This window comes from Scardinius erythrophthalmus, assembly GCF_964197995.2.
Source record: "Scardinius erythrophthalmus genome assembly, chromosome: 23".
Classification (NCBI taxonomy): Eukaryota; Metazoa; Chordata; class Actinopteri; order Cypriniformes; family Leuciscidae; genus Scardinius; species Scardinius erythrophthalmus.
In genome coordinates, this window is record NC_138243.1 from 20,666,507 (window position 1) to 20,688,035 (window position 21,529).

Here is a 21,529-nt window from a genome sequence, read left to right on the forward strand (position 1 = left end):
TTGATTACAGCTTCAAGATGCCATTATTAAATCATTTATTTAATTACACACATTAAAGTTCAGCTAAGTAAATACTAGAAAAACTAGGCTAGTTCAAATCCTTTTACTGAACAAACCACATGCCTTTTCTAAAAAGGTTTCAAAAACATAATTTAATCATCAAAAATCATTTAATAAAAACACTCCAAAGTGGGAAACAATAACTGACAAACGGAATTTATTATAAATCTATTTAAATATTAATATAATTTCAAATTTGAATAAATATTAATACATGTACCAAATGGTGGTTGTGTTTTATGACATCTTTTATAGGAGCAAACTGAAATTAAATATCTGTAGGCATAATATGAAATGTTAACATGAAATCGAGACAGTCTGAACCTGTAATTTATTGTTGACAACTCTGTGTACATCAACTTTTATTATATCCTTCAAAGTCAAATGTTACCGGTGGGATTAAATTAGTTAAACTAATTGTTGCATGCATACTTACACCTATACAATAGTTATGACTCAATATTAAGTGTTATTAAATGGGTGTGACCTCGAATGTTCACGTGGGTTACAAAAAAAAACCCGCTTTGGCGCCTCGTGGAGACTGGACACAATTTGTATTTGAGTTATCACTTGTAATGACATTTTTTTGTAAATCGTTTGTGCTGCTTTTTTTGACATATTCTGTAAATGCACGCGAGAAGGGGAACGAATGACGACGATAGATTTATTTTGGGGGGATCCGTCCTCAGTTTAGTCCATTTCCGCTCTACATAGGTGTTCTTCCTGGTTGTTGATTCCTATGTGAAAGTAGCAACATTTCGGCCATGAGCAAGTTCCAGTAGAATGCACGCGACGATTGGAAAAATCGCTCGATAGCGTTAAATCTATGTAGACGCGAGCGCACTCTTTTTGCTGGCAAAGCATCTCATTTTGCGCTGGAGGATCCATGCAATGCAATATCAATTATGATTAAGTCCAAAATGCCCGAATGCTGTGCCGCAGCAAACTGCAAGCAGAGTGCGGACCAGTCCAACGTTTTCTTCTTTAGTTTCCCGCTGGATCCTGATCGGTGAGTGCAGCCTTTTGTGCGTAAATGCAGTCGCAATTTAATCAATGTTATTTTTTTCCTATTTATATTTTTATATATGTACATATTGAGCAAATTAGCTTTATTTGTTAGCTGGTTAGCTTCTGTCCCCCTTTGCAATGATTCATTGAATGCATTAAACCCGTATTTTCAGTTTAGGCTTATCATGTTGCTATCATTAATCTTGATGCAGTGATTTTTTTTTTTTTTGCGAAGGTTTATTTTTTAGCTGGCAGTTAATAAGTCACATTTCGTGTTTCTTCAAAGTGATTGCTTCAACTTTTATGGGGTTACTGTAAGCAAACGAGTCCTGTGCACGTTCGCCATCATCAGGCCCTTCCCAAAATGGCAGGAATTTAATTCCCTCAGAATACGTTATTCTGTTTATGGCTCTATGTGCTTTGTTGGTTTCTTTTTGTGGTATTTGGTATTTTGTGACATCCATTAAACAAAAGTGCTTTGTTTTAGTTGAGGTTTTTAATGTTAAAACATAATTTTTTACACTACTGCAGTAACCTTACCTCATATCTCTAGATGTAAACAATGGGTGGGTAACTGCCACAGACCAGATCTGGAGACCAAAGCAGCTGAAGAGTTACACAGGAACTTCAAATTGTGTTCAAAACATTTTGAGACATCAATGATATGTCAGCAAGTAAGTGAGCATTTTCTGTTTCTTCGTATTTGGTATTATCTGCTTAATGTAAGTGAACAAAACCAGTAAAATTAATTTGTTTCCTAGTATTGACAAGTGTAGTTTTCACCAGTGGGCTGACATGTGTCTGTGTGTGTCCCACCCCCCAAACATTTTTTTGTCCATCCCCGCCCCCCCCAAGCAATTTTTGACATGTCATCATCATGTTTGTAAATGTAAAATTAAATTTCATACATGGTTATTAAAGTGAGTTTTGTGTGAAAGCAGATTTAATCAGGTCTAAATATAGCATGAATGTGGGTGAATTGCCCATGTTTGATACCACATTTATTTTGCTAAAGAGTAAAAGTATTATCACCCAACATGATAGTAACTGTGCTACATGCTTTAGTGTAAGTTTTAGTGGCTAAACTAGATTTCAGTAAACATTGAATTTAAATGAAATACATTAAGATTGGTCTTATTTAAAAAAAAAAACTTTGTAAAATTCAGTTTGCTCTTCTAAGAATTTGATTGTTTCTTAAAATGGATAAAAGGTTCAATTCATTCACAATATTAAATTTGTTTATTGGTGCCTGCAAAATAAGACTCTTGAGAATGGGATGTTATTAAACTGATAATTGGGATGTCTTTTTTTATTGTATAAATTGCAGATTTTTATTCACATTTTATTTGAAATATAAATCATTCCCAAATAATAATCCCTGTCCCTGCCCCAACCCCATGTCAGAGTATACCCCTGTTTGGTTAAATGTATAAAACTCCTTTCTTTTTTTCAGGGCGATCTTAAGTCTGTTTTGAAGGATGATGCCATTCCTACTATATTTGATTTTGCATCTAACCAGGACAATGCACAAACTAGCAACAGAAAAAGGACAAGGGAGAAAGTGAGTCTCTGATTTACACTTCAGATTTACAATTTTTTTTTAAACAGAATCTTATTAGTTATTAGTAAATCAGTAATGCTTGGTCTCTAGCAACTCCTGAAAGGATCAACCAAAATCTGGTAAGCCTAAAGATGATGTGAACTGTTTTGCATCGGACATGTTTTAAAGAGTTTCTTTGTAAAGAGTGGTACAGTGAACCCAGCACATAGTAGCATCAAGTGGAGTTTCTGAGCTAAATGTTTTTGCATGCATTGCGTACTGAACTCTGCATAAGACTAATTTTCAGCATTATCTTACACAATACAGGCTTTTATGAAGCAACATAAAATAATGAAGCAAACTACTCACCCTTTTTTGTTGATGATCAAAGTTAGATATGCAATGACAAGGTACACAAACACTCTGGGATTGAATTCTGTGTAGATTAATTACCATTTGAAGGTAAATGTGATTCCACCATTTCATGTAAATTAAATGTCATGCTTGTAATAGTTCTCAATGGTCCCTTAGCCAACAAGCATTTTATCATTTGTAGCTATCAGTAAAGAAATTTATTAGCTTTTTATTGTTACTATTAATTGTTTTTATTTGTCATGTCTACAATGTGTTATCTACACATTGTAGTGTTGACTTCAGACATTTAGCACATGATGATACATTTTTTTGTTTTATTTTTTTTCAGACAGGAGATGGGCCGATTGTCACAAAGAAAACTAAAGGTAGATAATGCATTTCCATGTCAGCATCTTTTAATTCTCTCCTCTTTTTGTAATTACACAAACTAATTACCAGGGATTCTCTGCTCTTTTGTTTTTCTCTCTCTCCTTTTTTTGTTTTGAAGGTGCCACTGATAACTCAAACCCCTCTGTGACAGAGGTGGAAGTTAAAGTTGAGAGTGACTCAGCAGAGAACATTGAAGCTCAAAATCCTCCTGCACATGATGAATCAGAGGAGGATCCTGCTATTTCCAAAGCGAAGGAAACTTTGAAAGACTATTTCAAAGAGACGTTAGCCTTCACTGGATTCAGCATCACCAACAATACATCTCTTAACTCTGTTAAGCCTTTGGGTAATGACCCAGCTGGGCCGCTTTCAGTCAATACCACATGTACAGAGAAGATCGACCAAAAAGAAGTGCTTAACTTGGGTGAAGATGTGATGCGTGAGGAGATCCGCAATAGCCTGCGCCTTGCACGCTTCTTTTCCATACTTCTCCAAGACAAAATAAACATTGAGGGCAAGGACCAGATTCCTTTGTTTATCCGCTCTGTCACAGGTGAAGGTTTCCCACAGAAACACCTCATGGGATTCCTTCCCTGTGATGTCGACTCTGACAGTCTGTTCCTAATGCTTATATCCGAGATCCGCAACAAGTGGGGCCTTCGAATGGAGCACTGCCGTGGCTTCACCTACCTGTCTTCAGGTAGCATGTGTCAGAAGCTGAAGGATCTCGCCTGCAGGATGCTGCGGGATTTTCCACAGGTAGTTTTGTCCCCCAGTGAGCCCTACGCCTTCAACATGTGGTTGATTCGCTCCATGCCTATCCTTCCAATTCAAGACGTTGTTGATACTGTAGAGCAGGTCGCTGCCGTTATTAGGCAATCAGAAACTCTGGCGAAGAAACTTGATTCCAAGATCACCGCTTCATACAGCCACATCAAAGGTGAGGTGGACCGAGTCAAGGATTCTTGCCAGAACCATTGGGAATATGGCACAGATGCTTTCCAGACAATGCTTGATATCTTGGAGCCGCTTTTGAGCAGCATTGGAGAGATGTGCACCAGTGCCCTTTCAGATGTGGATGCAGATACTGTCGAAGTGCTTCTAAAGCTGAAAGAGAAACTGAAGAACTTTAATTTCATCATTACTCTTGTGGTCTTAAAGAACACTCTGTGTTGTGTAAGCATCCTGAACCCTAGCCTCAGGGGAATAATCAGCATCAGCAGCACTTTACAGTACACCATCTCGAACGCCTTAAAGCTTCTCACCAAACACATGCAGGAGATTGACATTTTTCACCGGAAGTGGTTCTCTGATGCATTGGGCAGAGCCAAGAAGTTGGGGGTGTCTGTCAATTTGCCAGTGGAGATGGTGACAAACGGTGATGGCACGGAGAAACCTCAAGCATCATTGGAGGATTACTACAGGGAAGCACTGAGCAAGAAGGTTTTGCAATACCTTGTTGATGAAGTCAAAAGAGTCCTTGGCACTGAAATGGCAAGAATCCTCAGATGGTTGTCATTGGTGCCCTCATATATGGCTGACCACAATTTTAGCATCCGCAAAGACAAAGTTGCTGATGCTAACCTGAATAACTTGGCTCGTCCTGACTCCTTTTATGATGAGCTGGGCTGTTGGGAAGTGAAATGGAGGCATGCTAGCAAGCGAAGGATTCTTCCCACTAGCGTGTTTGCGACCCTCAAGATCCCAGATATAGGCTTTTACCCAAATGTACAGAGCCTGTTGAGAGTGCTGGGCACCATCCCTTGTGTCCACGCAGATTCAGATGTGTATGGGCAGTACGACATGGTGCTGGACCGGTATCACACCTACATGAAAGAAGTACCAGTGGAAAAAAGACTGAGCAATATGGCCTTTGTTTATGTCAATCAAGATGTCCACTTTAGCATTGAGGAAATGGTGGAGGCGTATGTAAAGAAATATCCAGAAATCCTGCAGCTATTACAGGAGGTAAAGATATTTTTATTGACTAATTTAAAAATATACAATTTTTTTTACTTGTGTTATATTACATTTAATTACAGGAGATAATGGCAAAAACAAACTCAAATATATTTTTAACCTGCTGTTCACAATTTGTGTGTGTGTTTTTAGGATGATGTTATGGAAGTGCAACCATCAGGTAAAACTTTTTACTTCTGACTTATTTTTTTAAATGTTAAAGTCATCTTGTTTTCATAGCTCAAACAAGATTAAATAGAATTTTACTGAATTTTATATTAGATGCAGGTGTTGATTATTATTTTTTTTTCAACCCCTGTACAGTTCCAGAAACCAGTACAAATGACGCTTCTAAAGAAGATACAGAAGAACAAAGAGAGATGACTTTAAATATGGACGTTGAGAGACCGAAACCACCCGAGTGTTCAGAAACTGATAAAGAGGCATTAAAATCTGCATTACAGGCTGCTGTCACTGCAGCATATAGCAGGCAAAGCAGACACACTCAGGGTGATCAAGATCAAGAAGTAGAATATGTGACCAAATCTGAGATGAATGAAGTCCTTAAAGTGTGTGAGGATGTTGTTAGGGATAGGATTCTTTCAGAGGTCAGAAATTCGTTCTTCTCCCTGTTTATCGACAGAGTTGTCAGATTTGGAGAGACTGACTACTTACCCATCTTCCTCAGATTTGTTGACAGTTTCGATGTCATGCGCCTTGAGCTTATGGGATTTGTCGAGGTTACTCTTGACACCGAGGCCATTTGCGAACGACTTTATGATGTTGTCACCAATGAGTGGAGTCTGGATTTAAGCTACTGCAGAGGTCAAGCTTACCTTGGCTCTGGTGAAGTGTCCTACAAGCTCAAGGCTTTTGCATGTAAAATACAGGAGAAGTATCCACTTGCTATATGCACACACTGCTCATGTTACTCTTTCAATACCTGGTGGTCAAGGTCAGTTCCAGTAGCTGCAGTCATCAGAGCCATAGACACATTAGAGGAGATAGTGTCTTTTTTCCACAGCATGCCTGCCCTTGAGAAACAGTTAGATCAAGTCTTAGCCATAGGCCTAAGAGAGAGCTATGAGAAAATCCATGAGCTTCAAGGAAAATTCTGCTCTTCTTGGCTTGAAAAGCATGACTCTTACGAAGTCTTCGCTCAGATTCTGGAGCCTCTGGCACATTGGCTAGAAAATATTGACAACTGTCAACCACAAAGATGGAGTTTGGCAGTATCCAACAGAGCCAAAAGACTACTTCAGTTAATTCGGGACTTTGACTTCATTGTGGCAATCGTTGCATTAAAGAATGCCTCATCCTTCACCAGAGAACTGAGTGCAGCGCTACAGAAAGACCATTTTAGTGCTGCCTCGCAGCTCAGCCAGATCAGTGGTATTGTGGCCACACTTAACCGAGTGAAGACCAACATCAAGGTTTTCCATCAGAACTGGTTTGATGAAGCTTGTTGTTTTGCTCAGAGTCTGGGTGTGCAGGTTAAAGTGCCTGATAGTGTGATTGTTCCAAGGGACAGCCTCTTGAAGCCAGGTTCATACTACAAAGATGCAATGAGTGTCCCTTTAGTTGACCACCTGATAAACATGGTGAAAGATTATTTCTCTGATGACCACAAGGAGGCTCTCAACTTATTGTCCTTGGTCCCATCCTCTGTGACAATGAGCTATGTTTTTGAGACACTTAAGTCAAAACCTCCATTGTACATTGGTGACCTTCCAGATCCTGACAATTTCTTCACGGAGCTGAGCTGCTGGAAAGTGAAGTGGAAAACAAAAGTGGTTAGTGTAACTATACCAGAGACCATTTTTCAGACTCTGCGTCTACCCCTTATGCAGTACTTTGCAAACATCAATACGTTGCTGAAGATTATGTGTGTGTTGCCAAGCACAGCTTTGGAATATTGTGGTGAAGTGAAGCGGCATAAAATGTATCAAAACTACTTGAACAACACCTCACCCATGGATAGATTGCCCTGTTTAGCCATGCTTCAGATCGGCACTGACTTTAACAGAGACCTAGACAGAATGGTTGCTCAGTGCTTAAAGCTTACTCCTAAGACGCTGGAGGGCATTTGCCTGGTAAGGATCAGTTTTGTACAAATTAGTTCTGTAAAATCTTTTATTTGCTTTCCAGATGTCTAATGTCCGTTGTGCTCCACAGGACAAAGAATCCAAAACCCTAGGAAGGACTGCTGAAATAAAAACAGAAGGTATGTAATCTATGATTATTCTTAATGATTATGATCTAAATGTTTTTCCCTCTCTTTTGGGTAAGGCAAGAGTATTTGTGTGTGTATGTTTATGCATGTTTATGATTCATACTTGTTTTACTGATAGATAAGTTGTCCACATAAAGATCAATAACATGCATTAAGAAAATAGGGTGAATTTTCAGTTCATGCCAACTTTAATTCCCACTTTGCCATCATTGCAGATGACATCCACATGGATGAAGTAGAGAACAGGGACACTCTGCAGGTTTGTAAAGTTGCATTAATGATTATGTAGTATATCACCTCGTATTTTAAGTGGGTTTAGAGAAGAGTGTAGTTTGGTGATCTAGTTAAAAAATTAACTATTTTGAGTAAAACGTTGCCTCATATAATGTTATGGGTAGAGATCAACCGATATTGATTTTTATTTATAACAGATACCAATTATTTGCATGGTTTTGTGCCTGATAACAGATATATAGAACTGATATTTATTTGTTTATTTCTGTTTTTTAAATAAAATATTTGATAAGGTAAACAAACGGGTAATGAATATAGCATGTAAAAATAATTCTGAATATTTTTTATTTATTTATAACAACAGCATATTAACAACAGGAAAAATAAATTTACTAAGTCTAATGTTTTCAAATGGAGAACATAAATAAGTGACAAGGGAGTCTATCAACTTACCATAAATATAAGCATTCGTTTTAAACTACAGTTTTAAAAGGTTTATCTGTTGTTTGATAGGCTAAAGAGTGAAGAGTATGGAATACGCAAACATAGTCAGACAAATAAAACAAAACATCTAATACATTATCGCAATTACTGAGTCCATCTCATCTGGCATGTTATCAGAATTATTAATAATGTTTTTGTCGGTCTAGATTATGAATTAGTCTACCTGCTGACAGAGTGTTGTTTTTATCTGTGCTTTTACACAGAACGTCTCTCGTGGAGATATTTTATTTCCACAGAGCTGCAATTATTTAGGTTTATTAGCTAAATAAATGTTATATTGTAGACGTTAATATAATTCAAGGCGTTTTAAATGAATGGACCCAGTGAGTGAATGGCACTATGAACGTGACTTCACGAGACTAATGAAGAACGGAGAGAGAGAATAAAATTCAGCGCTTTTATTTCCATTCATGGCTGTTTTAATTCATGAAAAGTTTCGTCTTTATTGGGACATTACTTGATGGATTACGTGAGTCTGTCTATTTTTTTAGTGCTAAGTTTAATCTACATGACAAGTATTTATGTAACTTCATTAATGGCTGTTATGTTAAATAAAGTTTATTAATTAAGGGATGCAAGTTATTTTACCTTTGAACACCGTTGTTGGCTCGGCTCCCCTCAGACGCTGTGCTGTAATGGTGGTCTTGCGTGGCATTCTCAAAACAGCCATAAGATGGCATTGAATTTATCGGTGAATCTGATATTAAAAAAACGATACCCAATTATGGGAAAATGCTTAAATATCGGGAAACTGATATATCGGTCGATCTCTAGTTATTAGTTTATTGCTTTTTTCAGCTTTATTCACAAGTACTTCTTTTCACAGGACAAAGACTCCAGAATACTATTGGTGAATTCTGAGATAACAGGTAGTGGTTTGTAATTTTTTGGACTGGCTTTTCATTTGAATCCTTGATGTGTTTGAGTCATTAATGTAATATTTGTTTAATTTAAACTTGTACATTATCTAAAATAATTTTTCCCCCACCTTCTAGAAGCAGATATCCACAAAGAGGCAGCAGAGAGCATAGAGGCTCAGCAGCAGTCTGAAAACATAGAAGTAGTTGCTGAGGACCTGCATGTAAAGGTTAAAGATGTGGAGCAGGTTGTGGATGAGAATGGACGTTCTGATGAACCAACAGATAACATAAGGAACTGTGAAGAAGTCTTCAAACAGGCAGCCATACTTGCAAGGAGAAACTGCTCATGGATCGACCTTAACAAACCAGAGCAAGATGCTGTTGTACAGAAACTTGCCTCATGTCATTGGGTACAGAAGGAAGGGGAATCATTTTCAGAAGGGGAAATGCTACAAAGTATTGTGAAGGCCGTACGAGAAACAATCCTCACTGAAGTTCAGGACTCTCCTTTCTTTTCCATCATCACTGATAGAGCAATCTCAGTGGGTGCGGCAAAGTTCCTACCACTCTTTGTTAGATATGTAAATGACTGCATTCCTAAAGTGGAGCTCATTGGTTTTCTGCCCTTTGATGAAAGCTCTGATCTGGATTTGCAAGCTAAAGCTCTTTCAACCACTCTTGAGGATGAGTGGGGACTTCAGATGGGCTGCTGTCGTGGCCAGTCCATCATGTGCATTGGTACGGGGAGCCAAAGTCTCAGGAAGATGGCTTTGGGCTTTTTAGAGACCTATCCGTTAGCTGTGAACACTCCCAGTGAGTCTTGTGGACTTGCCTACTGGCTGGCTTTAAGCCTTCAGAATGCCTACATTACAAAGGTTTTAGAGACAGCTGAGGATCTGCTACAGTTTTTTGACCAGTCACCCAAATTAGAGAGTGAGCTTGCCAAAACCATGGATGGGCTTCTGAATACCCCACGGGAAGCACTTGCAGAGATCCCAGAGACCTGCTTGTCTAGATGGAAAAAGAGAGAAGACTTTTTCGATATTCTGGTGGACATGCTAGAGGGAGCTCTGAACTGCTTAGATTCTGTGAGCACCAACTCCAGTGGGTCATGGAGTAGTAGCATGTCACTGCATTCTCAGACCCTGTGCACAGCTATTAGACGGGTCGATTTTGTCATTCCCTTAGTGATCTTGAAGAACGCCTGCGCTCCCTTGAGGAACTGCAGCACTGTGTTTCGCTGCGGAAACCCTGCTGACATTATTTGTGAGCTTGAGAAGATTATGCCAATAATAGATTCTCTTGGCAAAATGTTGGACAATGTGAGTGCAGTGCATTCTATCTGGTTTGAGGAGGCTGTGGAGCTTTCAACTAAGGTTACAGGATTGCTGTCATATGCGGAATCTGTTAGTAGCTATGATTCACCCGAAGCGTTCTACATGGAAACAGTTAGCTTACCAGTTCTTAATGGTTTGATTGAAGAAATGAAGTTTAACTTCTCAGAGAATCACCTAAAAGCCCTGAAAGTGTTGTCCCTTCTGCCAACGTGCAACCCTCTTCCCATTCTCCCAGAATCCAAAGATAAACTGCACACAATATACCTGAGTGATCTCCCTGAGCCAGAAACAGTTGAAGAAGACATCAACACCTGGGCCACAGTATGGAGGGAGAAATATCAAGATGTTTGTCCTCCCACCTCCATCTCTGAGACTCTGCTCCATAATGAAGCCAGAAACCTTCCAAACATTGCTACCCTTCTTAAGCTTGTGGCTGTGTTGCCTAGCATTAGCATGGAGTGTGATCTAATGAAGACAACCCTAAATGCCTTGAGGACCTTACTTAGAGATGGTATCTTCAGCAGAGGCAGCAAGACTGATGCAGTCATGCTGCTTATGCATCGCCAGACACTACAGAGCCTGGAGGAGGTGATTGAGAAATGCGTGGATAGTGATCCGGAAAGTCATCAGTTTCTTGCTCAGGTATGGTAAATTTCTTAGTCTTTATACTGTTATAATTCATTGTATTCAGTGTATTTTGCTGTACCTTCTTATTAGTATTATAAGATTACTGATAAATAAATAATGTTCCTGAAAACCCTGTTCTGTTTTATTTTTTGATTGTATTTAAACATACAGGTAAAAGCAATAGTTAATCACCTGAGAATGGAAGGTGGTAAGTAAAACTAATTACTCAAAAAAAAATAATAATATGCAAGTAGAACAATGAATTATTGATATGGTAGTTGAACAGTTGTTTTTTGAGTAGCTGAAATGGGCCCTCAAAGTATTGTAATAAGCTGTTGTGTTTTTTATTCTGACACACTCTTTCCTGTCCTTTCTCAGAGGTGATTGCCATGGCTCCACAGGAGATGGCTGTGGATACAAATGGTTCTGGTTATCCACAAGAGGCAAAGGATGCTGGAATCGGTCAGTAATACTAAATGAGAAGTATTAGTGATAACCTTAGATACATGAATATAAATCATCTCTGTTTTTTCTTACACAATCATGTCTCCTGTTTTGTTTAGATGTTAAAACTGTTGTTCCTGAGGAAATTCCAGTAGAAGCCAGTGAAATAGAAAGGGCTGAAGAAATACACATAAGTACACCTGACCAGCCATCATCTTTAATGATCATCAGTTCAGACAAAACTACAACTGCAGCTCAAGTCATCCCTGCTTGCAGCTCTCTGCCGACCAGCACAACTGACCAACCAACAGAATCTGTCCAAGATGCCACTATGCAAACCGCAACAGTAGAACATGATAGAAGTGAACAACTGATCGCACTTGTTCAAGATGTAAATGATAGGTCTGAAGTAATTGATCAGTGTGGAATTGGTCTGCTAGTAACAGGAGATCAAATTGTAACTAATCAAGGTGTAACTGAGCAGTCTAATGAAGAACAGCCAGTTAACATTGTTCAGTTAGTGTCAGTTGACCAAAGTGAAACTGAGCAACCCATGGAAGTTGATCAGTTTGTAGCAACAGAACCAATTGAAGCAGACAAGCCAGCAACAGAGAAACCAAGTGATTCATCTATAAATGCTCAAGATGAAGGTTGTCATACAGTAGCAGGGTTAGCAGATGGTCAGTTAATAGAGGATCAGACTGAATCTGTTCAGCTCATTGCAGTTGATTACAGTGTAAATGATCAGTTGGTGTCAGTAGATCAAAGTGAAACTGATCAAGTCATGGAAATTGACGAGAGTGGAAATGATACATGTGCATTTGAAGATCAAGTTGGAAATGACCAAAAAGAAACAGGGGAACAATGTGTAGTTGAGCAGTTGACAGTTAGTCCTGTTGAAACTGGTCAGTCTACAGTAAAAGGTCAGGATGAGGGTAAGACTGGTCAGTTGGTACCAGGGGATCAAATTGAATCTCATGAATTTAAGGCTGTTGATTGCTCTCAAGATGAACATTCTGCAGCATCAGGTCAGGATGAAACTGATCAGTCAGTAACCAAAGATCAGACTGTAAATTGTCAGTTCATGTCAGATGGCCAATTTGAAATGGATTTGTCGGTAGTAGAAAGTCAAGATAAGGCTGGTCAGAAAGAAACTGGGTTAGCAAATGAAGGTGAGTTAATACCAGGGGATCAAAGTGAATCTAATCAGCTCATGGTAGTTGAATCTGGAAATGAACAGTCCTTAACAGCAGATCAAAGTGTAACTGGTCAGTCAGAAATAGTAGATCCAAGTGTAACTCATCAGTTCATGGTAGAGGGTCAAGATGACACTGCTCAGATAGAAACCAGGTTTCCAAGTGAAGGTGAAACTAGTCAGTTAGTATCAGGAGATCAAAGTGGATCCGATCAGCTTATGGTTGTTGACTCTGGAAATGAACAGTCCTTAACTGCAGATCAAAGTGTAACGGGTCAGTCAGAAATAGTAGATCCAAGTGTAACTCAACAGTTCATGGTAGTTGGTCAAGATGAAAACGATCATTCTGTAGTAGAGGGTCAAGATGACCCTGCTCAGACAGAAAATGGCTTTCCAAGTGAAGGTGAAACTAGTCAGTTAGTATCAGGAGATCAAAGTGGATCCGATCAGATTATGGTTGTTGACTCTGGAAATGAACAGTCCTTAACTGCAGATCAAAGTGTAACGGGTCAGTCAGAAATAGTAGATCCGAGTATAACTCAACAGTTCATGGTAGTTGGTCAAGATGAAAACGATTATTCTGTAGTAGAGGGTCAAGATGACGCTGCTCAGACAGAAAATGGCTTTCCAAGGGAAGGTGAAACTAGTCAGTTAGAATCAGGAGATCAAAGTGGATCCGATCAGCTTATGGTTGTTGACTCTGGAAATGATCAGTCCTTAACAGCAGATCAAAGTGTAACGGGTCAGTCAGAAATAGTACATCCAAGTGTAACTGAACAGTTCATGGTAGTCGGTCAAGTTGAAAATGATCATTCTTTAGTAGAGGGTCAAGATGACACTGCTCAGACAGAAAATGGGTTTCCAAGTGAAGGTGAAACTAGTCAGTTAGTATCAGGAGATCAAAGTAGATCTGATCAGCTCATGGTAGATGATGACTCTGGAAATGATCAGTCTGGACCTGAAGATCAAGATGTAACCTGTCAGTCAGTAACTGAAGATCAAAGTGTACCTGATCAGTTCATAGCAGTTGGTCAAGTTGAGTCAGATCAGTCTATAGTTGATGGTAAAAGTGAAGCCGGCCAGACAGAAACTGTATTTCCAAATGAAGTTGGAACTAGTCAGTTAATTTTGGGGGATCAATGTAGATCAATGCAGTTCATGGTAGTTGACTCTGGAAAGGATCAGTCTGTAATAGCTGATCAAGATGGAACTGGTCAGTCTATATTACCAAATGAAGTTGGAACTAGTCAGCTAGTTTTGGGGGAACAATGTGGCTCTGATCAGCTCATGGTAGTTGAGTCTGGAAATGATCAGTCTGTAACAGCAGATCAAAGTAGACCTGGACGGTCATCAGCAGATCAAACTGTAACTGATGCATTTGTGGAAGATGCAACTCATCAGCCTATAGTAGATCAAAGTGGGTCTGGGTTAGCAGATAATGTTGGAACTTGGCAGGTAGCATCAGGGGAACAAAGTAGAACTGATCAGCTTGTGGCAGATGTACCCTGTGGAAATAATCGGTCTGTAGCAGAAGCTCAAGGTGGAACTGTTCTTGCAACTGCATTGAATCAAAGTGTACCAGATCAGTCTGTGGAACTTAGTCAAGTTGGAACTGACCAGATAGTACCAGGGAATCAAAGTGAAATTGATCAGTTTGGCCCTGACCAGCCTAAAGTAGCTGCAGAAGGTGGCACAAATCAGCTCAATTCAGCAGCTCCAGATGGCTCAGACCAAGAAACTGCGGCTGTACACGTTTGCCTTTATCGGCCCTCTGCAATAACTCAGAGTGTTACTGACCGCTGCACACCTGTTTCCCCTGAGGATATTACTGATCATCCCATAGCAGCAGAATCAGAAGGCACAGACCAGTCTGAAGTAAAGGCTCATGATGGTGCAGACCAAGTAATTACCCTGGATAGCACTGGACCTGAAAAAATTGTTTTTACCCCCTACAATGCTGATGCTCGAGAGGAATTGCTCAAAGAACTATGTAACATAAAATTCTTTTCCATATTTACTGAAGAAGAGTTTGCAATTGATGGCCAACTGTACATTCCTGTAGGAATACACTACCTTGACATACAAGACATTCAGAGTGAAAATATATTAGCATTTATCCCCCTTTCCACAAATATTGCTTCATTTGTTGATACTCTCACCATTGTCCTGTCTGAGAAGTGGGGTTTGAACTTGGCACTCTGTAGAAGTCAAACCTTGGCAAGAACAGGTGCCTCACTCTCTCAGATGACACAGGCTTCAGCTTTGCTTTCCCAGAGACTCCCTCATGCTTTCAGTTTCCCGAACCCTGTGACTCTGAAGTCTTTGCTAGCCAGTTTGTCCTCCCTGAGAGAGATAACTCAGAGTTTTGAGTGCTTAGAGCAGCTGTTTATGTGGTTCTCTGAGGATGTTCAACGACGGGTAAGACTAGAGGATGCTGTTGTGCATTTGTTCCAGAAGGACGAAAGGAAAGCCAGTGAGCTGAAAGCCAAGATCAGCAGCAATCAGTTGGCATTGAGTCATGAGGTTCTGGAAATTACTACAGACATTCTAGAGGCCATCGTCCTTTGCTTGAATGAGATGAAAGGAAACCAAGATAATGAGGCAACTACAGCACATGCCCAGAGCTTCCTTTCTGCTGTCCAAAACTTTGATTTCATATTGACAGTTGTAATTATGAAAAACATCTTGAGCCTCACCAAAAACCTAAGTCTGAGTCTTCAGGGAAATTCCTATGACGTGTATCAAGCTGTAAACCGCCTGTCTGATCTCCTGCCCTCTCTCAATGAAACGAAGAACAGTATTGACATGCACCATCAAACCTGGTTTCAAGAGGCAGTTGCACTAGCTTCTAAGCTGCAGGTACCGTCACTACAACCACCCTTAAATGTGCACTACAGAGAGGACCTCAGTAAAGGGGCCATTGAGCACTATATTGCTGAGGTGGAAGGGATCTCCCAGGATGTTCTGTCTGCTCTTCACTGCTTGCAGGTTGTGCCTTATGTAATGTCAAACGTGGAGGGATGCTGCAAGGACACTGAGTTTGTCAAGGTGTTTCAAGATGACTTACCTGACTTACACTCCTTCCACAATGAGCTGCAGAGGTGGAGGGACAGGTGGCAAGATCCTACTCCCACTCATCAACACCTACCCGACACTGTTCTTGGAACTCTCAAAGTTTCTGACATCCAGTTATTTCCCAACATTTCAACCATCCTTAGGCTCCTGGCAGTCCTGCCCTTCTCCAGCATGCACAGTAGCTTCAGACAGGGAAAGATGAAATCTGAGCTGTACCCTCTGTAGTAGATTTGACTTAACTTCCCCCAAACAAGCTCTCCATTAGGTTGTTGTCATACACTGCTGAAACTTCAGAATGTCCCTCTGTATTCTCTAAACTGTAGATCACATCTGATTGTAGGTTTCAGTATGTTTATTTTATTACGTCATAATTATGAATTAGACCTGTACACTTTAAGTATAATCACATAATGGTTTTATTGATGTTTTGTCTTTTTTATTTTCCTTTTACGTAAGTGGCATGGAAAAAGAGGACTGCCAATTTGGACCAATGTCTTGCCAAAAAAATGAGAATAGGATGCCCTTGGTGGGGCCTTACTGCTTTGTGCCTTTATGCAAAAACCCTACATAACTCTGAATCACGAGACAAAAAGTCTGGATGGACGCTTTCAGACCAGACTTTCTGGAAATTTGCTAATGTCTTCAGGAACTTTTAAAGACTTCAAATCATGTAAATCCTCTGAGATGCATTGGGGGGTTAAGAAAATCATGTTTTATCACAATAAATTATGATGGTTGTGTTATACTGTCAAAATGTCATCCCACGGCACAAACTAAAAATGTATCATTGGATACTTGGATAACCCTGTATCATTATGCGTGTTACAAATGTTGATTTGTTTGCAGTTTTCTTTAGATGAATGGATTTTTCTGTAAACATTTCTCCCAGAAGCCCTCCTCATGAAGGAAGCATTCATATATATTTGACTAAAATAAATAAAATCATTGAAAAGAAGCAGTGTTTTATCTGAATCTCTGCTCAATTTAAAGTCAAAACATTTCAAGCTGTCCACAAGATGGCAGTGTACACCTTTCAAAGTTTGGGGACTACTTGTGGGTAAATATTTCATTTCTGTATTCTTTTTGTTTAGCTTTTTGCCCCAAGACTTTTTTTCTTATATGATTTTTCATGCATTATAGAAACTAATTTAATTGTTTTAATGATTTGAAGAATTGGCCAGTTATATAAAATTGCAGTAAATGCAATAAATTTATGCAACATTAATGAAGTTTGTTATTGGTGCAGTATTGTGGTGGCAGTTAACAGTTGATGTCATTAGCTGGTAGTGCAGTCTGTTCTAATATTTGTTTAATTCCTTCTTTTAATTGCTTTAGTCATATTAATACATAGCTTTTAAAAATAAAATAAAAAATCAAGGATATAAAGACTTAGGAGAAGAATCCTGCTTCTGTTTACCATTTCCTGTCAGTGTCCTCTACTCTCCCACTGAGTCAAAGGTAGTAAATGATTAATATCTTCACTTTTTAATGCCGTTTTCTAAGAGTTCAGGCTTTTCACAAAGTAGCTTTGACCCCCCTATAGCCTATCGATGATTTGCAGCCATTCTTTAGTCTTTTGGTTCATAGACTGCAGATCCATCATAGAATATTGTTTTCAGGAGTAGATTTCGAGATGTTGAGAAGCAATCAGTCTCCCATTTCCATGTAACCTTGGACCTATGATTCACCCTTGGGGGCTTCAGTCTTTGACCTTTTAAGGTCATTTCTTGTGAGAGCGGCAGTATACATGGTTGGAAAGGCAAGAAAATAAAGCTATTAACAAGACAACGCCACAGTAATTGCGACTACAAATCAATCAAGGCCTGGTTTATTACTTTATTGTGTCAGACTGAATCTATGACTTGCAGTCAAGAGAAGAGTAGCGGTTCTGAGACCAATGAAGACAATTCCAAAGAATGTATGTATTTTTCTTTCTTTTCTCCCCTGGAATAGGATTACCAAGTTTTTGCCAAGAGCTTAATTGATTTAAGTTTGTATCAAGAGAAATGCATGATTGTTTGTATAAATGATCAACAGTTTCATCAAAGCATTCAAATACATTCATACTCCTATTCTACTCTGTTGTTAATTAGGAAAGCGTGGTTAGAAAATAGTGTGCAAAATATATCTATCCCGAAAACAATTGCTTGTTTGGTCAGTTCACAGCGGATTTTTTATTTATTTATTTTTTATGTGCCGTTCGATAGTGTGCTGACAAGCCAAGTCCTTGTCCGTCTTCATTGACCAATGCGTTTCGCATACCACAGTGGTTTTGATTTTCTCCCCATTTTTCCACAAACAATAAATGATTTTGTCTGATGATATGAAAGCTTTACCGTAAGTTCTGCAGTGAAGACTCAATTGTTACGTCACTTATTACTTTCTCATCTATCCAATCGTGTTCTAATGCTTGTATAAAAGATCGGTATTTACACATGCTGATTCACACAGCATATACGCAGATGCTGACGCCTACATTCACCTCCATCCTCCCCACCACCACCACCAGGATGGTCCCTTCCCAAACCTCCTAGGGGGTCGGCTGCGCCCCTGCCTTCGTCTTCAGGCAGGAAATGCAGATTCCGTACCCTCGGATTGTGAGCTACGGATGGGGCCTACGCCAAAGAACTTAAAATCACAATGCTTGCTGGGCTGTTAATAAATGCATGCTTGTTATTTTGCCTCCCGAGTCTTTCTGGTAGAACTGGCCAGATTGTTGTGAATGCTTTGTGATATTCATTGTACTCAAATACAATGTTCTGCGCTACATTTAGATGTTCAACTACTTTCTCGTCTTTAGAACCCCCCAAAGAATTCAGGTGAACATCAGTCCGGTGAATTTGTATATTATTTTTTCTGCCACGGAATAGACCTCTTATTGTTAGTTACCACCGTCGATCCGAAGACACTGTTGCTCTTATGTTTTCAGATTATTTTGTGACTATTCTTTATAAGCAATGAACATCTAGCCTATCTTTAAGGACTGAATTCTTGTTCCTTTGTCAGCCTTTTCCAGGCTAATAACATGAGCCTTAAAACCCCTGGAGCCATTAGCCGCAGCTGAAATGCCAAGATACCTTTTCTCTTGTGATCTGCTATCTGGGATTAGTACATTTCCTCTCTCTCTCCTCCAAAAGCACTCAGTCTGAACGTTGTTTCACTCTGTGTGTTCATCTGGAGCATCCTCCACTCTGATCACTGAAGAGGGCTCATGTATTCTCTGTCTGTAGGCCGAAACAGAGCTGCCCTCTCCCTCCTCTCAGAACAAGGGTCTGATTGTGTCTGCTCAGCCCGGTGTGAAAGAACTATCTCTTCGTGTTTCTCCTGCTCATGCACAGAGCAAACGGATCTGTAGACTGGGCAGCCCAGCAGCGCTGTTTGCAGACAGGATTACGTCTGAATCCTCTGGTCTTCTAGTTCTCAGAGACTCCCACCATCCGCTTTTGTCATAACCATTTTATTTCAAATATTTCAAATCTGTTAATTCTAAGTTTTGTCTGTAATCTTATAATATGTTATAAAATCAGATGTAATCTTTTAAATGGCTGATTTTTTTATTTGTTTTACATATTTCATCACTCTCAGTTTGATTATATTACATCGCTTGCTAATCTCCTGGCCAAACCGAGAATTGCCCTAATTGAACTCCTGAGCTTGTTTCCTGCTGGAAGTCAAGGCTGGGCCATGCCGTAGGACCTGTGCCGGTGCATAATCATGTCCATGCACAGCATGGTTTTAACTATACTCCTGAGAGAGAGGCAGAAGGCTTAACAGGATTTTATTTCAAGGTTTCCACGCCGGCAATCCCTTGCCAAAATCTCAGAACCACCAACAAATAACGCATTTGGTTTGAGTTATTTCCAATGTCAAATATGTTGGTCAGATCCGGAAACACTCTGGATTTTTTTCTTCTTCTTTCGTTCTGTGTATTCTGCATGTAAATCTAGACCTTAACATCAGATCTCTCATGTATTTAAATGCCATGGATTAACCTGTGAGTTTTTAAGCAGTTTTAGTGTTTCCCCCCCTACTTTTAACTGAACCTGAGTATTTTGGAAGTAAAATGGGCATGTCTTTGACATTAATATGGCTGTTAGAATTCTTGAAATAACTGTGTGCTTTTTGGCTTTCTAAATCAAGAGTATTAGGAATGTGTGATTACTCACTGATTAATTTGCTTATGAGAGTTTGAGGTCTGAGTGCCTGCCGATATGAATAATGCCCTGCTGTAAGAGTGGAGGGCAAGTAGGATTACCTTGTGATTTGGAGTGATTAGGTTACCGCTCTGGCAGTCTTTTCTCCCAACTACTTTGCTTTCAGATCGGAGTGTCTATAGTTCTTATAACCGACCCGGTACTCTGGTTTCTTTTTGCTTTAATCCTACAGCAAGCTATTGATCAAAAACAGATGTGTCTGTACAGTTTATCTATTGTTCTACTTGTTACCTCTTTCTGCCCTGTTAATCTCTGCCGCCTTAGTAGATCAGTGTTCATCTAGACCCAAAACTTTTGCCAAGTCTGTGCCCTTACCACCCAGACAGCTCAATCCATTCTTTCATTTGGATCAAATTCTTCAGAAACAGATATACAGGACAAAATCTGCAAATCAGGTGAAAGGCTATTATAATAGGCCATGTTCACACAGCAGCAGAATGCGGTTGTCAGAAGAGTTGCCAAATCCGCTTATTATGAGCGACTTTTTTTCTCTTCTTTTTTTAAAGTCGCTTATAGATTTGGCCAGTTGTAGGGTTTTTTTAGGGTTTATTTCCATAATAGAGTTGCATATTTGGGCCTGTTATTGGTGTTGGCACCCTAGGACAGCCTATGTGTGGTGTGCAGCTTCAAGAGAGAACCCATACATCTTTGTTGTTTTATTTTCTTCATTTTATTTTATCATTTATATTATTTATAAATTAATCATTTATACCATTTATCATTCAATCATTTATTTATTTTTATTATATTTCTATAAATTATATTACATATTTTCCTTGCTCTTCCTCGATGCTTGCAATTGTTGTTTAATCTTATGATTGATTATGAATGAGAGATAAGAGGTGTCATGGGATGTTGTTGTGAAGCTTGATGCAAAAACACTTGTTGGATTTGTGGTGGTCAGACTGAACATTGTCAAATCTAAACATAAACCTGGCTCATTTTTATCAACATCACTTTGTCTCCTGCTTTCTTCTCTTCCCTGGATTCTTCTGTTTTGGATACCAGACATAATGCAATGTTATAGGTTTTGGGTATCAGACAAAACAGGCTGACTGGTTTTGGATAACAGAAATGCTATTTTATAGGCATGTGTGAAATACAACTTTTATTGTGTATTGGTTCAAGGCCAACTGTATTCCTCTAGCTCTTGTGTTGCACAGTTGCTTTTGGTCTCGCTTTTGCTAGGAATGCTGGAACAGTATATTGCGCCTGCTGTCTCATTTCCAATGACAGTGGTTATTTCTCATCCGTATAAACCTCCATAACTCGCTCGCTTTGGTTGATGAGCAGCTTCTTTTGATCTTGTTTTGAGCAGAAAATGTTCTTTACCACAAGAGTGTCTCTTCTGACCGATAAAGTAGCTGATTTTATCTCATCTATATCGCCTGTCCCAGCATTCTCCTTGGCAGATGGGTTAAGACTTTGATCTTGCACTGAGGGAAAAATAATGCTCTCTCAAATGTGGACAGGACAACATGGATGCACACAAGGC

At 39.4% G+C, this 21,529-nt stretch overlaps 1 protein-coding gene across 3 annotated transcripts; it reads left to right on the plus strand.

Annotated features, from left to right (window-relative positions):
• The first annotated feature begins 558 nt into the window (after positions 1 to 558).
• LOC308683290 (uncharacterized protein) lies at positions 559 to 17,037 on the plus strand. 3 transcript variants are annotated; one of them, XM_081353702.1, is made up of 15 exons: positions 559 to 1,069; positions 1,622 to 1,742; positions 2,522 to 2,629; positions 3,312 to 3,348; positions 3,471 to 5,320; positions 5,465 to 5,492; positions 5,636 to 7,404; positions 7,487 to 7,535; positions 7,760 to 7,803; positions 9,109 to 9,151; positions 9,278 to 11,121; positions 11,278 to 11,314; positions 11,485 to 11,568; positions 11,670 to 13,277; positions 13,545 to 17,037. In XM_081353702.1, the coding sequence occupies exons 1-15, from the start codon at positions 966 to 968 to the stop codon at positions 16,043 to 16,045; spliced, it is 10,227 nt and encodes a 3,408-aa protein (XP_081209828.1). In that variant the 5' UTR covers positions 559 to 965; the 3' UTR covers positions 16,046 to 17,037. The 3 variants fall into 3 exon arrangements, with proteins under 3 accessions (XP_081209828.1, XP_081209826.1, XP_081209827.1); XM_081353700.1 differs by having other exon boundaries at positions 11,670 to 17,037; XM_081353701.1 differs by having other exon boundaries at positions 9,281 to 11,121; positions 11,670 to 17,037.
• The last annotated feature ends 4,492 nt before the right edge of the window (positions 17,038 to 21,529 follow it).

Excerpts from the sequence above, each read along its gene's own strand:
- LOC308683290 (XM_081353700.1), top strand. The coding sequence starts at position 966 with ATGATTAAGTCCAAAATGCCCGAATGCTGTGCCGCAGCAAACTGCAAG. Across the intron at positions 11,315-11,484 it reads TCACCTGAGAATGGAAGGTG|AGGTGATTGCCATGGCTCCA; the intron begins GTAAGTAAAACT and ends GTCCTTTCTCAG. Across the intron at positions 11,569-11,669 it reads GGCAAAGGATGCTGGAATCG|ATGTTAAAACTGTTGTTCCT; the intron begins GTCAGTAATACT and ends TGTTTTGTTTAG.